This window comes from Haliaeetus albicilla, chromosome 7, assembly GCF_947461875.1.
Source record: "Haliaeetus albicilla chromosome 7, bHalAlb1.1, whole genome shotgun sequence".
Classification (NCBI taxonomy): domain Eukaryota; kingdom Metazoa; phylum Chordata; class Aves; order Accipitriformes; family Accipitridae; genus Haliaeetus; species Haliaeetus albicilla.
Window position 1 is genome coordinate 17,289,659 of NC_091489.1, and position 17,065 is coordinate 17,306,723.

A 17,065-nucleotide genomic window follows, 5' to 3' on the forward strand; every position below is an offset into this window, starting at 1 on the left:
GGTACATAAAGAAGCTTTTCTATTTCAGCACTTCCTGCTATTGCTTTCTTGCTTAAAATCCTCAAAAAGGACTGGAGCCAGTGATGTGAAATTCAGTAAGGGCTCGATGGCTTGCCTATGCTAGCAAGTATGGTTATTTTAGTCTCCAGAGTTTCTGAGAACTAGTTCTGATGTTTGTTTGCAGGGAGCCTTGCTGCCCTGCGCAATGTTCCTTTCTGTTTCATCTCTGGGTAGCATTTGTTGTAGTGTTCTGAGCACAGGGCTACAAGCCAAGATTTCCCAGTTTCTAATTTTGGTTCTGCCTTTTACACCATCTTTCAAGTTAGGCAAGTAGATTCATTTCTCTGCTTCGCTTTTCTTAACTGTAAAATGGGGCTGGTAATGCCTTATAGCCATGTGTGAAGATTAATTACCCAACTCCAGTTGACTGGTGCTTTCCTTTTATTTGGAAAGCATTTTGTGGCCATAAAATGCTGTCCAAGTGCTTATTTTTATCTGCACAGTGAGCAACTAGCTTAACTGGTAAAAATCCAGTGGATTTATGATGTGCTATCCTGACTTCCAGCTGTACTGCTGCTGCTGAGATTCCAAACCATGGGAATAGTGGGTGTCAAGTGCAGTAAAACATGAGCCATCCACACTGATTGAGTGGAAAGGTTTTTGTACTAAATCAATGCATTTAAGTAACACGCCGAATACTACTTTCTTTTTTCCTCGAGTTCAGCAGTTCTTTTCCTCCCTCTGTAGATGAAAGTGCCTATGTAATGATTTTATGGGTCGTGGTCAGGAAGAAATGGCTATTAAAAAGTGAACTTGAGGGGCAGGAAGAAAATGAACATCATTGTCATTAACAGGCCGTTTCAGAAAGGTCTGGTGAACAGTGTGATGGATGAAAAGCGTGTTCTTCTGCTAGCTCTTGGAGAGTACCAGTGATCCTGTGCACTGGTCATCATAAAATTAAGGCCCTGCAGACTTTCAGCTCTACAGGTAACAATTAGAGCAGAAGAATACTACGTTTTCACCAGGCTAATGTGAGCATTAATAAAATCCAGGAATGAAGATGGTGATATTTCAAAGTCATGTATTTACCTGGATTTAAGCTTTTAATAGCATTTTTCATTTTTAATGAAAGTAATCTGTAATTGCAGCTCTTAACATATGCTCTTACAATGCACAATTATATGCCAGCAATGACAAATATATAGTAAGGTTACCCCATTTGCCTTTTATTGCCAAAATAACAAATACATTAAAAATTACCTGGGTTGCAACTAAGTTCTTAAATTATTAAGCTAAAATAATTCTCAAGGATTTTATTTGCTTTCTGTGTTTTGTTCATATAGGCCTTTAAACATAGGCTGAGTTTGACAGGACTACTTGTATTTTTATATATGTGTCAAAGCATTCTGTGACATTAAGCTTTTAGTTTGAATGTTATATTTCACTATGTGCTGTCCTGAAAACTGTTGCTCAAAGCTAGTGTCCTTTCTCTGCAGTGGAATTGCTCACCATAGTGAAGACTAAACCAGTAAGTTTTGGTTGGAGGAATTAGCCCCCAGTTCATGAGAGCAGAATGATCCATTTCATGCATAGGGTTGGGATTGATTTATTAGGTTTTCATGTGTTTACATGACACTTAGATCTATAATAAGAGTAGAATATGTTTTCCCAGGAAGCAGTTCTGTACTGGGGACCTAGTCCAATCCTGTGAAACCATTTCCTACAAAAATAAAAAATGGCTTTGGCTCCACACTTCTGTGTGTCTATGATACAACATAGGAGCATGCGGTACAGAACATTAGTTTTAATTTTGTATTAAATCTCAGCATTTTCCTGTCCCCAGGAATAAAAAAAAGCAGAGCGAGAATGGAAGTTGTTACTGAAAGAAACCGTCTCTTTGGTTTATATTTGGACAACATCTAGCTTGGGGGCTAATGAAGCTCTGGTCTATGACCCAAGCATCAAACTGCTGCCACAGCAAAATGTCCCTTAAATGCACTCTGGAGAGCAGTCGGATGCTGTAGTCAGTTGGGTCTTCTAAGACTGGGGCAGAGAAAAAATTCCTGTGGATCAGTAAAACGTGTCAGAAATGCATCCCATCTCCCTGACTTTTCCTGCTCAGTTCAGCAGTAAAATTGTTCTGTTTGGGTGTAACAGAGAGAAAACACTACTTGAATATGTTTGAACCACAACCCCAGAACTTCACAGTATGTTAAACCCCCTTTTGTTCATGGTAAAGTAATATGAATTGAGTATTTGTGCTTTGTAACCTTTACTGTTGGACTCATTTCACAAAAGCACTTTGCTGTCTAGCTCCCACTGATTTTAATCCTAGATTTTAATTAAAGTGGTAGCATCTTAAGGATGAGATGCCCTAAGTATCTCCAGAGTCTGGACCTCTGCATCCAGAGCTACATATGCAACAGCCTCTGGAGTTAAGACTTAAATATCAACTGTATCTACTGAAGTCCCCTAGATAAAATAGTTTCATCGGAATTCAGAACAATACATTTAAATCATCTGTACAAGAAAAACTTGATGGTTAAGTGCACATGTAAAAAATTCTAAAATTATTTTAAGATACTATTTTTAATACTGTGAGTCTGACCTTTGTCTCTAAAGCAGAGAGCAAAACTAACAGGTAGTTCTCAAATTTCCTTCTTTTCAGCTTGCCTAGAAATGGCAAGATATCAGAGCACTTTGTTCAGCAAACCTGGACAAAGTGGACCAGAGTTTCAGCAGTAAGTATGAACATCTGTCTTTGGCAGGTTGTTAGTAGGCTTTTTTATATTTTATCTTCATAACACTTCTTTTTTTCTTCCTGATTCCAGTTACTGCTTTGGTTTTTCTCATGCATTTGAGATGTCATCTCTCTGGGTACAATTCTACTCTGCCGAGGGGGAGTTGGACTCAAAAATCCCTCGGATATGAAGGGGAGGAGTTGTTCAGTAGTATTGTACAGCCGCTGTTGCCAGGCTGGTACCCACTTGAAAAGTGTGGGCTCTTGGACTTGGCTGCCTGACACGTCCAGCTGATGTGGGCTGGCCTAGCATCTGCTGCATTCATTGTGTTTAATGCTGCATCCATCTGTTTTCTGTCAAAGCCACTGCCAACAAATTACTAATCTATTAGAGAAACATGGAAATAAGATTGCACTCCTCATTCCTGGCAATTCCTCTTGTATTTTGTTTGGCTTTTATTTTCCCTTTTTTTTTTTTTTTTGTGGTCTGGGAAAGGTATAAGAATAGCTAGTACTTGAGGTGTTGAGGAAATGCTGGGGGGTGGGGGGACACAACATGGAAAAAACATTGAAACTTGTTTTCCTTACTGAAAAGATACCATTTCGCTGTGCTTTTGGATGTGTATCCCTGGAGATGAATGATTAGGAGCTATTTTAACTGAGCCACATATTTTTATGGAGAAGATTCCACTGTTTTTTTCTGTGTTGTACTTATGCTGGAGAAGCCAAAGCATGAAAGAAGAGATTTTTTTGTCCCAATTCAAAATAGCATCAAAACAGCAATAGTATTTAGCATTGGTGTTTGCTCTTCCAAGCATGCTGCTGAACCGTACTTTGTAGACCCTAACTGACAAAACAAATTGGCTTTATGTAAATTGGACTGACAGTAGCTCCCAGTGATTATGGATATCAGGTCTGCTAGTCTACATAGAGAATTTGCTTCACTTTGGGAAGCAGTGTTACTAATAGCATGTATATAAAATGTGTTAACTGGCTGTGTGTAATCTTTGAGTGCACATGTACACCATCTTGCTGCATTACATTTTTCTTGCACAAAACAGCTGGAAAACCAGAATTTTCTGTTACACCTTTAACACTAAGCAGAAACTAGTGAACCCTTCAGTTTGTGGTCACATACGTTGGATTAGAAGTGTAGTGTGAACAGGTCTCAGCAACCAAAACTGTGGCTAGGGGCAATAGGTTGCTGAACAGAAAATACTCAGCTGCCAGCGGCCGAGCCTAGAGGAGGAGGAGAAGTGACAGTGCAGTCTGAAGTCAGCATAAAGCTGAATCTGGAGCCTTTCATCTCTGTTGAACTACATATTGGGGATCCTTCTGTGAAGACCCTCAGGCAGAAACTTGGTTTCCAAAACAGAAGAGAATTGTTGCTCCATTTCCTTGGGAAGCATAGGTCTCACGCGTTCTTGCTGAGGAGAACTTGTTGCAGAGTGAGTCAGTTACTGGGTCGGGAGGAGGGGAGGATTAGCCAAAGCACAGCAGCAGGAGTGTATGAATTAATTATGTGTGCATTCAAATGACGGATGAATATATTTATTTTAAATATAAACAGGAGTTGCATGCCACCAACTCCTCTGCCTGGTAGTTGAGGCCTGAGGAGAGATGTGGCTGATCTCCATGTTCAGAGGAAGAGTCCAAGGACTGCTGCCTTTGAACGAGCGTGGGAATATCTGAGAGTAGTCAGGAAACTCTGCTCTGCGGCATCCCACAGGGAGGGAATGGGTCGTGTTTCCACTAATCTGGATGAGATGGAAACAAAGACAAGTCAAAACTGATGACTGAAGTAGTGTAATGTGATCCGTTTCCTAAAATACTTTTCCATCTTATCTTTACCTTTTTTTTCCCTCTTTCTCATGCTGCTTGGGTTTGGTTCTGTAACACCGAATTCTGTACACTTGTTTTTCTTAAGCTTTCAACACGATAGGAAAATCAGCACTGAAATGAGTTAAGCTGCTGCAAGCAGAGCAGTTTGCTCCAGTGACAACGTAGATTGGGGTCAGCCAGGTTTTCATGCCATCCTTCAAAAAGCACCTGTTTATATTAGCATCTTTGTACTATTGCTGATTACTCTTGTGATACTAGTTTTCCCAGAGGAGGTGTGCTGTATGCTACCACCCCTTCTGCTGGCATAGCCAAACTTTGAACTTACCAGGAAGGCAGGTTAAGGTGGAAGGGAGCGGGAATGTTTCTTGGGGCCCAGCAGCCGTCCTCACTGGTCTGTGCCAAAGCACCTCTGATGCAAATGGGCAGAACAGTTAGGAGCAAGAAGCCGGTGAGAATAGCCTGTTGCTGAAATTGCAGAAAGATGAAGAATGAGAACATGAAATTACAAAAATAAGATTCTCCTTTGAGCTTATGTAATGGGTTTCTTGCATGCCACATATCTCTACTGCATAAGGCAGTTTTGTACTGTGTGCTATGTCGTTAACCCTCTGGAGGCTGTGCTTTTCTGGATTTGCTGTTATCCCATGACATATTAGGCAGAAAATGTTTGAGGGTACATGAAAATCAGGTTCATAGGATCATTCAGGTTGGAATGGTGCTCAGGAGTTGTTCTTGGCTGACCTTGTATTCAAATCAGGGTCAGATAAAAGATCAGGACAGGTTACTCGTGGCTTTGTCCAACTGGGCCTTGAAAAGCTCCAAGGAGGGAGTCGAAACAACCTCCTTGGACAGCTTGTTCCACTGCTTGTCTGTCCTCACAGTGAAAAAGTTGTTCTGACTTTGAGGCCAGCATGGTTCACTTCAGTTCACATGTGTGAGTTCTGCAGCTGCTAACTTCCTATATAGAAACATTTGCACGAAAGTTTTATGTTTTTCTCTGTGTTTTTTATCATTTTGTTCAGGTAACTACTCCAGACCACCGACGTACAGCGGCGTGCCCAACACAAGTTACAGTGGCCCAGGACCCGGCATGGGTATAAATGCCAACAGTCAGATGCATGGACAGGGGCCAAGCCAGCCTTGTGGTACCATGCCCCTGGGACGAATGCCATCAGCTGGGATGCAGAGCAGACCATTTCCTGGAAACATGAGCAGTATGACCCCCAATTCTCCTGGCATGTCTCAGCAGGGAGGCCCCGGGATGGGCCCACCCATGCCAACTGTGAACCGTAAGGCACAGGAGGCGGCTGCTGCAGTGATGCAGGCTGCTGCAAACTCCGCTCAGAGCAGGTATGCTTCCAGGTGAAAGGAGTTTAAATGAGTAGGAATGTTTTTCTTGTCATTTCTGAAGCAACGGTACTGTATAAGTGTATGCATATGCATTTATACGTGTTCTGTCTGTGTCCTTATCTCTGGGAGGAGGTGGTGTGTGGGAAGAATAGTTTTCCTTCAACGTAAGGGGAAAGCATGCTACTGTGTGTTTGAATTATCATCTCAAAAAGCAGCTGTGGCAATGGAGATGATGGCCACTTCCAGTTTGGTTCTTGGCACTGTAGGCTTTAGGAAAACCCACAGGGTTGCAGTGACATTAGGAGTCGAAAACAAACCCTCTGCAACTTTAAATTGATTGGCTGATATATGGTTTTTGTCTCCGGTAGAGAGAGGGCCAACATGTCCTTGGCAGCTCGCCCCTGCCAGAGAGTAAGGAAACTTATGAAGCTGCCCATCAACTCTTGCATTTACTGCCCACATTGTGAGCAGCAGTGCTGATGGCAGTTCTTTTCTATGGGATGTTCTTGTTCCTGGGCGGGCATGCAGAGCAGGAGAGGAGGGCAGGCTGAGGGGAGCAGCTGGAGGGGAAAGGCAGGAGGAGGCACAGAAGCAATTTGTAGTTATCTGGAGTTGATAACTGCCACTTATGCATCCATAAGAGAGAACCTGCAAACAGGATTTTAGAGGTTAGAGCCGTCATCGGTCATCTTGTCTCCCCTTCCAGCAGCATAGCTGCATGTTGCCATTTGTGCATGGATTTTGGCAAAGGCACTTTTCTGTCCATGGTTATTCTTAAGATGCCTCAATACTTGCAATGAAATCATATTTTCTGGGAAACTTTTCAGATGAAGTAATTTCCACATTTCCTCACACTCTAATAACTCCTGGTGTATTTATTATCTTTTTCTATTACAAGAAGTTCCATTACATTTGAGAATTACACAAAACTGGTTGCACTGTTCTGGTGAGCGTGTTTATGCGTGTGTGTGTGTATTAAGCATCTTGCATTTATTTATGCATATGTATACACAGGTGCACATAGATGCATACAGGTATTTATCATTGAAGACCAGTGTTTCTGGACACTAGAGTTGCTCTAATTCCAAGACACAATGTAAAATGAGAAATAGGAAGCTAATGTGTCCCTGTATTTGTTGCTTTCTTGTTTTGTGAGTTTGGAAGGCAGGTGACTTCCAGTGATAAGCAATAGCAAACTTTTAAAACAATAACAGTAAATTTAGTGTACTTGATGTTCTTGTTCAGTAAAATAGAACCACACTCCCTTAAAATAGACTGTACTCCAGCAGGTATCTGTGAACCAGCAGTCTCTTGCTTGTGTTGGTTGTCTTAACAGACCTGTCTAGTAGGATTTACAAAACTCTGCTTCTGTCTGTCTAGTTTAGGCTATAAGCTGATAGGTCAGGCACAAAGGAATAAATGGGCCATCACTGCAGCTGCAAGAACACTTTCTTTATAATCATGTAATGAAAGGAAGAGCTCATATTTGTTGGTCTATACAGCAAGAAAAGACTTTGTGTTAAGCAGAAAGTATTTGGTTGTGATTCAGCTTACACTTTTGGGCATAGTGTGTGGTGTTTGATGAAAAACTAGGTTAAATGATTACGACTTCGATCTCACACCTTCCTCCCAAGTCAGGTTTGTAAAACTGCTTTTGGTTTCCAGCTTTGCCTGGGCAAAACTGCACCATTTCAGAGCCTTTCCATCACATACTGCCCATTCCAGTGATCCAGCACCTGTGGAAGGGCTGAGCAGTCATCTAATCTCTATTGCAAATACTGGCAAAAGGGCTATTTATAAACTGCAAATTGAGTGAAACCTGTCACACCCCTCTGATGCCAGGGAGTTGCAAGCACAGTTTTTCTCTTTGATCTCAAAGCAGTTGTAGGGGAGAAAGCTAATGGCTATTCCTGCAAGTCCTCCATACTTGCATATGGAAGGAATGTACTTGACAGTGATTCCTATTTGTGATTCAGAGCAAATCCAAAGAGGCTGTTCTTTTGTTCTGCTTTAGGCCACCATACATTAGGTTGCCTGCTTATCCCAGCCACTCTGGGGCTGGTGGATGCCCCATGTTTTCTTCACAGCACCCCAACTATGGCAACGCTCAGGCTCCCTTGGTGCACCAGCCTGACCAGTATGGGTAGGTAGCAATGTAAACTGGACTTGCTGTGGGACCTTGGCAATTTTTTAAATGTTTATGAACATGACATCTGGCTGCTGAAGGAATATAAAAATCATGTGAAAGATATAAAAATACCTGCATTGTAGAGGGGATTTTAGTTTTTTGTTTTCTTTTTACTAATGCCACTGTGACAGTACAATGAAAATCTGCATGTCACTTGCTCACACACCTGCATGTCTTTTGGCATGGCTCTGTATCCTTGTGCCTGAGAGGGAAATTAAGAACCTCATCACTGAGAAGGAATGAGATCCCTCCTCGTCCTCCTGACCCAAGCATCGTCTTTCTCCCCTCATTGTTGGTGTTCCTGTCTCACAGCACTGCTGTGCAACCCTGTTTTCTTGACTTGGTGGTGGTACTGTCATTGCTGCCTGGGCAGTGAGCTGCAGCCCCAAAGTATGATCCCCTTCTGATAGGTGGTGTACTGCAGGAGTGATGACACATTTTCTTAATGGGATTTTCAAGAAAGTTTTATTACCCTGTAATTGAGCGTGCATCTGCTTGAAAAATTTCAGTTAGTTGCTAGAACAATTTTTAGGAGCACTAAGTATCCAGTGCAGAACATGCATCTGAAATGCAGCTACTGTTTTCTCACCACAGTCCTTCACACTGTGATTTCTGTAACTATAGCATAAATTACAGCACTGGGAGAAAGCAGCTACACTGGCTCCCAGCCTGTTGCTCCCTCACAACCAAGTCCAGCTTCACCTGAGATTCAAGTTTCATGGACTTCCCTGCTGTCACGTTCTTTCAGTTGTTACCTCTGTAGGAAATCTATAATACCCAAATTACTGCTGCTTTCATGGTTATTGACAAGTTTTCATTACCAGTTTTCTGTAGCTGCTTTAGGTTTTTTGGTTTTTTTCCTTAATAATATCATCCATGTATGGGCATATGAAAAAGTACAGAGCAAAACAAAAAATTAGAACACGAGTCTACTGGTTCTCCTGTTCAAAAAGCAAAAATTAGTGGAATGGGAGAGCACTCAAACCATACTATTTTGTCTAACTGGAAAGACATGTACTGTTACATGCCAAAGTGCATGAATATTGTCCAGCCTTTTTCTTTGAAAGTCTTGAGTTTATAAGATTCAGCTGTGGGGTTCAAAAACTGTTGGATTTTTATTACTATAAAACACAACCCTCTATGTAGGATTAAGAAGAAAATGAAATGGTTGTGTCAGAGTCATGGTTGCACAGCAGTATTTCCGTACAAGTTGGTTGTGATCCCTTTCAAGCTCAACTTGTTGAATCAGTAGCCAAGTATCAATAGGGAAGACAAATTTATCTTCAGCTGTTAATCCACAGGATCTGTCCTTTACCAGCTCAGGAGTCTCATTTAGATATAGAAAGCTGGTTTGCTTCTGCCTTGCCAAACAACACTAAGAAGCTGTGTAAAATGAATTTAAATGGCATGCATCAGAATAAAATCAGTTCCACTGGGGCAGAAAATCAATGGTCGTTAACCAGGGTTGGATGATCAAGATCTGAGTGTCAGCCAGTTATACCTAGATATCATCCTCAGTGCAGACCACCACCCTTTTAATTAGAGAAGATAAAATCATATAAATAAAAGTGGTGGCTGTGGAAGATACTGTGGAAGTTTACACCATTTGAATTAGCCTTTGACCTCACCTTGAGGCCTACTCTATGTTAAGCTTAGATTAATTTCTACAGCTGCATAATACCTTCCCTGTAACCTAAAATCTTAAGATGTGCTAGTCTGTCTTCTGCACGCAGGCCAGTATTTCCCAAATGATATCTAGCATGTCAGGCTAAAGGAAGGAAACGTGCTTTTAAGACCTCTTCACTGAACTGGCAGTGTCTGTGGTTTCACACTACCCAGGATGTTTAAGCTTGGTCTGGATAACAGTTTACAGCAGGCAATGCTAATAACTCTCTAATACCCTCTACAGTAATTCCCCTTATTTTCAGGAAGACAGTGTGAAGGAACTGCAAAACAGTGTTTTCCTTCTTATATCTGTCTTGGTCTCAGCACACCCATTGACGGGTAAGGACTGTATGTTGAAGACCTGATATATCCACTGAACTTCACGGAAAGACTTTTCATAACTTAGGATGGCACTGCCTGAGACCTCAAGAGCTGGTTCTGCTGCTGGAGGTTAGAACCCAGCGGAGGCCTCTGAGGACCAGGTGGCTCCAAAAAATAAAGTCTTTTATCACACTGTAGTTCTTACAACAATACATGTATTTATAGTGATAAATAGATATTTATGTATGTACAGACCTGCAACACACAAAGTAAGCCTTCAGTAAAAGCAAACAATTTCAAGCAAATGAGACAGCATTTTCCCTGTTGATGTGAAAGGCGGCAAATTTAGCCGGTATCTTCTAGTACCAGACAATTTTGAGTTCTTCGGTTTGTAGATGCCCAACTTGAAGCTTTTCAGGACTGTGTGTTCACTGTCTATGAGCTTTTGTTTCATACAGTAAGTGCCCAGTACACACTTTTGAAAATTGATTATTAGGTTGATACCTGAAGTCAACAGATGTTTTTGGAGCTAGATGCTTGTCAGCATCTCTCGTGCTAGCAATGAATGTCATTCTGAGCATGTCTTCTTAGCAGTTGAAAGTGTGACTGTAGTATATGGAAAGGTAAAAATGTACTTGCAAAATAGCTGGCTTATATACTGTTAGCAGTGCGGCTTTAGGAAGATGTAATTCAGTACTAGCTGGCTGTAAAATACACATACAACTGGATGCTAAAATGAGCCTCTTGCTGGTGCAACTAATTACTATAAAATGAGTTTTGATGTGCCTTCATAAGGAGCAATCCTATCTTTGAAAGCAGTGTCTTTGACCTCAGTGTACTTTACCTTGATATTATTCTTGGGATTGCGTGTTGCAATTTTGTAAATTAAAGCAATTTTTTTAATAGATTGAATGAATTTAGAATTCAGTGTCATTGATTTTAGAGGATACGATTTAGACGTAGTAGTTTATTAAACTGAGGAACTGAGATCCAGTTTAGCTATTTGCAACCTCTGGCCATTTTAAATCCTGGTCATTGGGCTGCTAAATTGAGGTGGATATTTACATTATCATCTGCTGCTCCCTGTGCCCCCTGGAAATGGTGTTCAGTCTGTATAGTAATGTGTGGTGTTGCATTGTTTTGACATACTTGTAGGCACTCTAGAATGTGGTTCTGGTTCTAAACTGCTTAGCAGCTGGTTAGATACTACAGCCTCATCATGGTGAGGTCAGAAGAATTTAGGTAAGTTTTCATTCAGTCCTAAAACTGATCTATAAAAGCTGCACTGATATGAGAGAATTTCTGTTGTACAGAGAAACAGTTACAATTAGTGTGAGTTTAAAATGCGCATTCTATATGTCTTTTTTTTAGTCCATGTGTGTATATACATGTACATGCACACTTGCGCACATACGGGCAGACTAACTTTCCATCAGCATTTCTCTCCTGCTATGTATGTATAATTCATATTCCGTGTCGCTGGTGCCAGCAAAGCACTTTTTCCGTATTATTTTCTCCAACAGCAGGGTAATGCAGCACTGCTGATGGACTAGAAGGTACTGGTGAGGAAATATAGTAATGGACATGGTGCATTAAAATGTCAAAAGGAAAAAGAACAAGGCAGAAATGGGGAATAAATTTTTTAAAAAGAATAATAATATAAATAAAACCCAGAACTCTTTTAGGTGTTTTACATCCTAGAGCCTGTCAATTTCTATGCAGTAGTTTCCAGTCTGGCCCTTTTGATCTTGAAACTTGGGTTTAAAATTCTAATTGTGATTTTTAAAGCTGCGGTTATGTATCAGGAAGACTTGAAGTGCTACAGTAAAACTTACTGTCTTTAATCCCTGGCAAGAGTATATATTTTCCATTGTTTTCCCTTTTCCCCTGAAGCTTGGAGGTGCTGTTCTTCTCTGCTGGGAAGTGCAGTGGAGTGCAGGAAGGTTAAGTACTCATTCAAGTTTCTTTGCTTATTCAAACCAGGCTACTTCTAGATGAAAGGCTGCCAACTGTGAAATCCCCAAAGTAAACTAGGCTAAGATAGGACTGGTAGCCATAATTGGAGCCAGTGCTGGGGTACGTTATCTGTTGCCTTTGAAATAAGCCCCTAGCAGAAAGGCTCTTTCTGCCACGTCTTTTATTTAACATTCAGTCACAGGGAAGGAGTTACTCCTGTTCAAATTCAGGCCATTCACAATTCTCCAGTCTCAAAGTGTCTGGTCATTTCCCCTCTAACCCACTCCTCTGAACACTCCCAGACTTCAGATTTCCTTCAGGGATCCTGATGGCTCACCCTGAAATGAGCCCCACTTTGCTTTCTGTTAGTGCTGTTTGAATATCCAGGCAGTACATTTCAGTCCATGAAACTACATTTGGCTTCCAAAATAAAAAAAAGTCCATGTATAGTTTCAGCTGGGTGAAGTGGTATTGCTTCTTGATCTAAATGACTGTATAGTGTTTCTGTGAACTCCGAATAGCTGCTGTGCTTGCTCCACCTGAGGCTGGCAGCGTGTCAGTAACAGGTAGAATATTTTCTGTCTATGCCAAGTTTCTGTGTGATTTGAGGGGTTAAAGTCCAAATATTAATGCTTACTGTAACTGTAATTTCAAAGGGAGCTATTAAACAGTATTGACTGTTTTTCTTCAAAAGGACCCATGCTTCTTCCCTCTTCATGAGAAATAGTCATTTATATCAAGCTGATTTTTTTATTATTTCTTGTTTTAAAAGGGCACTTTCTTTCCTCATGTTTTGCTTTTCAAAGCAGAACCATATATGGCTTTTTTCTACAGTGTATTAGGAGGGGTGAAGTACAACTTAGCTTGTATGTATTTATTATAGTAAAGGGAGAGCTGGAAATCACACTTTTGTGATTTTTTTTGTTTTTTTTTTAATGGAGATGCATTTTGTAGATCAGCTCAAAATTACTGATAAAATAATGTAAGGATTGGAAGAAACTGCATGCTGAGCTAACCAAAGCCTTTCCTTTTGGGCAACTAAGAGAAATACATTTTTATCTGGAATTTTGTTTTGCTAAAAGGTAAATCCATCATTTTGGAGCCCTGGATGTCACCATGCTGCAGAGCTCGTGCAGGCAACCAGTGATTTGGGGAGGCATTTTTTCTTTTTTGGTTACTCATCAATCAAGTAGACTGCTGTATGCTGTTCATGCCATTAGAGATTAACCACAGACCTCAAGAGTCCTCCTCCTTCAGAGAGTAACCATTCTTAAATTGTGAAAGCAGGAATATGTTAGGAAGGAAGGGTGATTTTCAGAGTCACGAGTGAGAATTTTCATTCATCTTAGAGAGACTTCTAATTTGATTATTATTGTGTCAGATATATTTTGGCTTGATTTGGTTATTTAGGAGAGCTGTTGCCCTCTATAGAAGTACTAATTATTTTGAAACAAAATTGTAGTGTAGGACTCTGTGTAGTTTATTAACATTCTGCCTCAGAGTAGGATGTTATGTAGAGATTCTGTACCTGAAAAGGTGATCTTTAGGGCATTAAGAATACAGTACTTCATTAATTGTTATTATATAAAAGTAAAGAATAAGGGAGGACTTTATATAGAGTGGCAAAAAGTGTTTCAGATGAGGAAACTGGATTTTCACACTTTCTGTCTTTTTGCCTATTAGCCAGAAGATCTACTAGTTTAAATCACAGCATTAGTCAGGGAAAAAAACCAACCAAACAAACAAACAAAAAAAAACAACCGGGAGAATAGCCATCTGTTTAATGGGACTCATGAAGAAAGCTAATTCCGTGACTGCTGTGTGTGGTTTGGCACATACATTGTAAAAGTACAAGACTGTGATTGAACAGCCTAAGATTTTTGTGACAGAAAGGGAGAGACATAAAAAACAGCAGGAGAGTTTCAGGGTTTAGAGCAGATTTAAGGTTTTACATTGTTTTACAATGGTGATAGTTGAGAGAAAATTAAAACTTTTTCTTTTTTTAGCAATGCTGCCTGGGGAAATATGAGTGGGAAGAGCCCTTCCCTTTATTGATGGAGTTCAGATGGGAGCATCAGTTCTAACTGGACATATAAGTAACCTTGTAAGAATCATATTCAATAATAACATAACAGCAGTAAGATTTTTTTAATGATGGCCAGCAGTCTCACTAACACATTAAATACCTGTTGCAGTTGTCACAGTAGGTTTCGGGCATCTTCAGAGCCAAAGATGAAGAAAAGAGCCAGCTGAAACCACACTGACATATGCATCACATTGCTCTTGTGAAACTGTCTGGAGTGCCAAAGTGCCGAGACTGATGGTAATAGTGGTAGTAATAATATTGATAAACATATAACAGCTCCAAGCTATTGGGCAAAGATAGGTAAGTGAAAATGTGTCTGTTGGGAAATCCCTTTGGAGAACTTCCTCGCCATGCTGCTGCACATGCACGGTTGCATTCAGTGTGCTGTCAGCCAGATGACATTTTACTATGAAAAGATACACTGAAGAGCTGGCATGAAACGATCAGGATTTTATTAGATTTTCAGTTGGTTGCCAGCACAGTGAGCTCTGTGGAGCTGCAGTGGTGCTCAAAACTGGTGCAAGGACATGACTGAACATGGTAGGAACGTGGTGAGAGGTAGCAGGAGGTCCGCATCCCCAGGTGAAAGAGGAGGGAGCTCAGAGGTCGAGCCTCTCCTGAGGCAGTGCCCACCAGAGGAAACTGAATTACAGAAACACACAGTGTCTTTAGCTTCCTGCAGCTTTTTAGCACCACGCTTTGGTGACCTCCTGGCTGTTCATGTGCTGGGAACAGACTTTTACCCACTTTCAAGTAATCATTCTGGGAGAGAGTTCATAGGGCCTTCCGACTTTTTAATAGAGCTATTTATAAACATGCACAAAAATAGAAGGTGCATAGTGAGAGAGTCATATGAGTCATTCCCATTTTGATATCGAGTGACACCGGGCTAAATCATCCTTCTTGGCATTCTGGTTCAGATTGACTGCATCATGCCATACAGGGCAAATGTCTTTTTTTGCTACAAACCCAATTCACGCATGCTCCTGCTTGCCAGACAGTTTACAGCAGCCCTCTCTTACCCATCACACACTCCACTTGGGCTAAGAAATGTATCTCCTCAGTGCTCAGTTACTATGTCTGATGGGGACAGTGTGCAAGCAGCTGCTGTTTAAATCCACGTTGTCAGGAAGGTAGGCAGGGGTCACTAAGAGCGGAGCTTTGGTGGGATTACAAGCCATTTGACTTGGCCCGCTTTTCAGTAGTCCCATGTTTTCTGTCACACAGCATTATATTATATTGTACTTATCCAGTACAGGTTGCACTGAGTACAAAGGGCTTAGTTCGTTCTTATACAAATAAATTCAAATATGGAGGTCTTTCTGCATTTGTAAGAGTGCTGCACAATAAAGGCATTTCAGGGAATCCCTGTGGGTTTGAAGACTGGTGACCAAATGCTGTGGTCACCATGAAATTTAGACCAAAAAAACTTTAATTAACACAAAAGGAGCTTTATAAAAACAAAATTAAATAGCTGCAACCTAAAAAACAAACAAGCAAACAAAAAAATCAAACCCAAAAACCAACAACAAAAAAACCAAACAAAAAAAACCCTACAGTATTTCACTAAACATCCTTCATGTTTTTCAGTCACACACCCTTATATCATTAGGATCAAGTGAAGTTAAGGATTTATTTTTCTGCATGCTTGTGCTATATTTTCCTCACTGCATTCAACTACTTTATTATTCTTCTGGCCATATTTTAGACCGTTATTAATCTTGGTTCTCTTCCTCAGTTTTTGTTATCTGTAAAATGGGGTAGGGAGATTTATTCTGATCTCAGCATGCATTCATTGTAGTGTAGTTGTGTTGTTATTAGCATCAATACTCATGAATTACACATGCCTCTTAAGTTGCTCTTCCAGTGTTTGATGTGGTGTGACACTCCTGTGTTTTATTGGGCTTTAAATGACTACCAAGTAGGTAGCCCATCGGGCAGGTGTTTTCACTGGAAAAAATGGTGAATGTGATGACAATAGCATGTAACCAAACAATAAGTTTTTGTGGCTGCTTTTCTGAGGGGCTGAGCATTGAATCAGCTTAGTAGGAACAACTAATTTTTAAATTTCTTCTCTCTCCTTTGTTGTTTCTTAGTGGAATACAAGTGACGGTGATGATGCTAAAAGCACAAGTATTTGCGTAATCAGAAGAAAAAGAATGTATTTAGAAAGGCTATTTCTGTTATTCTTCCAAAAAGTATGTCACACAATAATCTTTAGATCAGCCAGACAAAGAAAACAGGCAATGTGCTCGGTCAGACTGCAGTGGATTACAAGGTGGTGTGCACTATCACATAATTATGATGCTAGAAAATTATTTCCCATTTTAGCATTGCCATTTAGGCCCAGTTGCTGGGGAGAATAGTTCGGTGTTCTGTATGCCTGATGTCAGCAGACACACACACATGCACACTGGTACAAATCTGGATGCTTTTTCATTTATGTTTCCTAGCGTTTTGTCAGTGCCAGTGCATTTCAGAGCTTTGGCCTCCCCTTTTCACGCATGCACACACACACAAGTATAAAATTTTCTTTTTCCTTCTAACCTGACAAATGGAAAAAAATCTCGTGGCAGACCTAACACCTGTCATGTCACCAGCTTTCATGGTTGCTTTTTAAAAACTTTGTTATTGCGAGTGGCGAGCTTCCCCACTGAACAGAGGAGGAGATGTAAATCCAGGTTAGTGCACTTACAGTAGCAACTAACAAGAAGGGGATACTTGGCTTTCAGATATAGTGATGTTAAATTCGTTTGTTTTATTTACATGGGAACTGCCTTTAATGCCGTTTTATAGCTGCTCAAGCCAATATTCAGATTTCATGTGTCTTGGCCTTTGCTAACAGTGCTGACTCACCGATGAACTTCCAGTCAGAGCAAAATAAGCAGTGTTGGGGTTTATTTAATCTGTGCTCTCA

At 40.6% G+C, this 17,065-nt stretch overlaps 1 protein-coding gene across 10 annotated transcripts in view; it reads left to right on the forward strand.

The window, feature by feature from the left end:
* Positions 1–17,065, forward strand: part of ARID1B (AT-rich interaction domain 1B) — a 337,909-nt gene that overhangs the window by 269,101 nt on the left and 51,743 nt on the right. For all 10 annotated transcript variants that reach the window (XM_069787075.1, XM_069787078.1, XM_069787072.1 and 7 more), the window contains one exon: positions 5,605–5,932. In XM_069787075.1, coding sequence (XP_069643176.1) covers positions 5,605–5,932 — 328 coding nt within the window. The remainder of the gene's footprint in view (positions 1–5,604; positions 5,933–17,065) is intronic.